Consider the following 773-nt stretch of genomic DNA (forward strand, 5'->3'; position numbering starts at 1 on the left):
CTATACTTTGACATTCCAATTTTCTCTCACATTCCTGTGGTGCACATTATTATGTATTTAACAAAGAATGCATATGTTCTTGAATAACTGTAACCCTTTATATATCTGTATATCTTTACTAATGATTTGTGAAGAAAATTATCTGATTTACATAAAGAGTAGAATTTTTTTTGAAAGTATAAAAGTCAGTTATTTTATGTTTGTGAATATGACAACAACTGGTAATTGTGTGCTTTAAATTTTTTTTCCATCACTTGTTTTGTAGGCTTTGCTGCAAACAATATTTCTGAAAATTATGATGCAAAAATATTTGCTGTATCAACCTTGATCAGTTCTCATCTTATCTACAACTCTGTGAAAATAGTTGACCAGTCTGATATTGATTACCTTGAACTTTTGGCACGGAGAACGCAGGTATCGTTATGCATTAATATAAACGTAGATAAAAAAAAAACTTCACAAAATAAGTGGAGTGACAAATGAAAAAAAAAGTTACCATTAGATAATTTTTTATACTGATAAGACCCATATGAATTCTTTAATAGATTAGCCAAATTTATATGTTTTTCAGACTGTACTCCTATACCTATTTCAGGATGAATGTATTGATGTATATCGTTAACATCAGTTATAGACTACTTTTTGTATTTCATTTGATAATTCTAATTATTAATTGATTTTACACATAATTTTCTTTTTAAATTAATGTATATTTTATGATGTGTAGATACATGTATATATATATATATATATATATATATATAGACACAACA

General features: G+C 26.0%; 1 protein-coding gene across 3 annotated transcripts in view; it reads left to right on the plus strand.

The window, feature by feature from the left end:
* Positions 1 to 773, plus strand: part of LOC106459392 (guanylate-binding protein 5-like) — a 34,167-nt gene that overhangs the window by 5,327 nt on the left and 28,067 nt on the right. For all 3 annotated transcript variants that reach the window (XM_022385875.1, XM_022385876.1, XM_022385877.1), the window contains exon 2: positions 266 to 414. In XM_022385875.1, the coding sequence (XP_022241583.1) occupies positions 266 to 414 (149 nt within the window). The remainder of the gene's footprint in view (positions 1 to 265; positions 415 to 773) is intronic.

Source organism: Limulus polyphemus, unplaced genomic scaffold, assembly GCF_000517525.1.
Source record: "Limulus polyphemus unplaced genomic scaffold, Limulus_polyphemus-2.1.2 Scaffold601, whole genome shotgun sequence".
Taxonomy (NCBI): domain Eukaryota; kingdom Metazoa; phylum Arthropoda; class Merostomata; order Xiphosura; family Limulidae; genus Limulus; species Limulus polyphemus.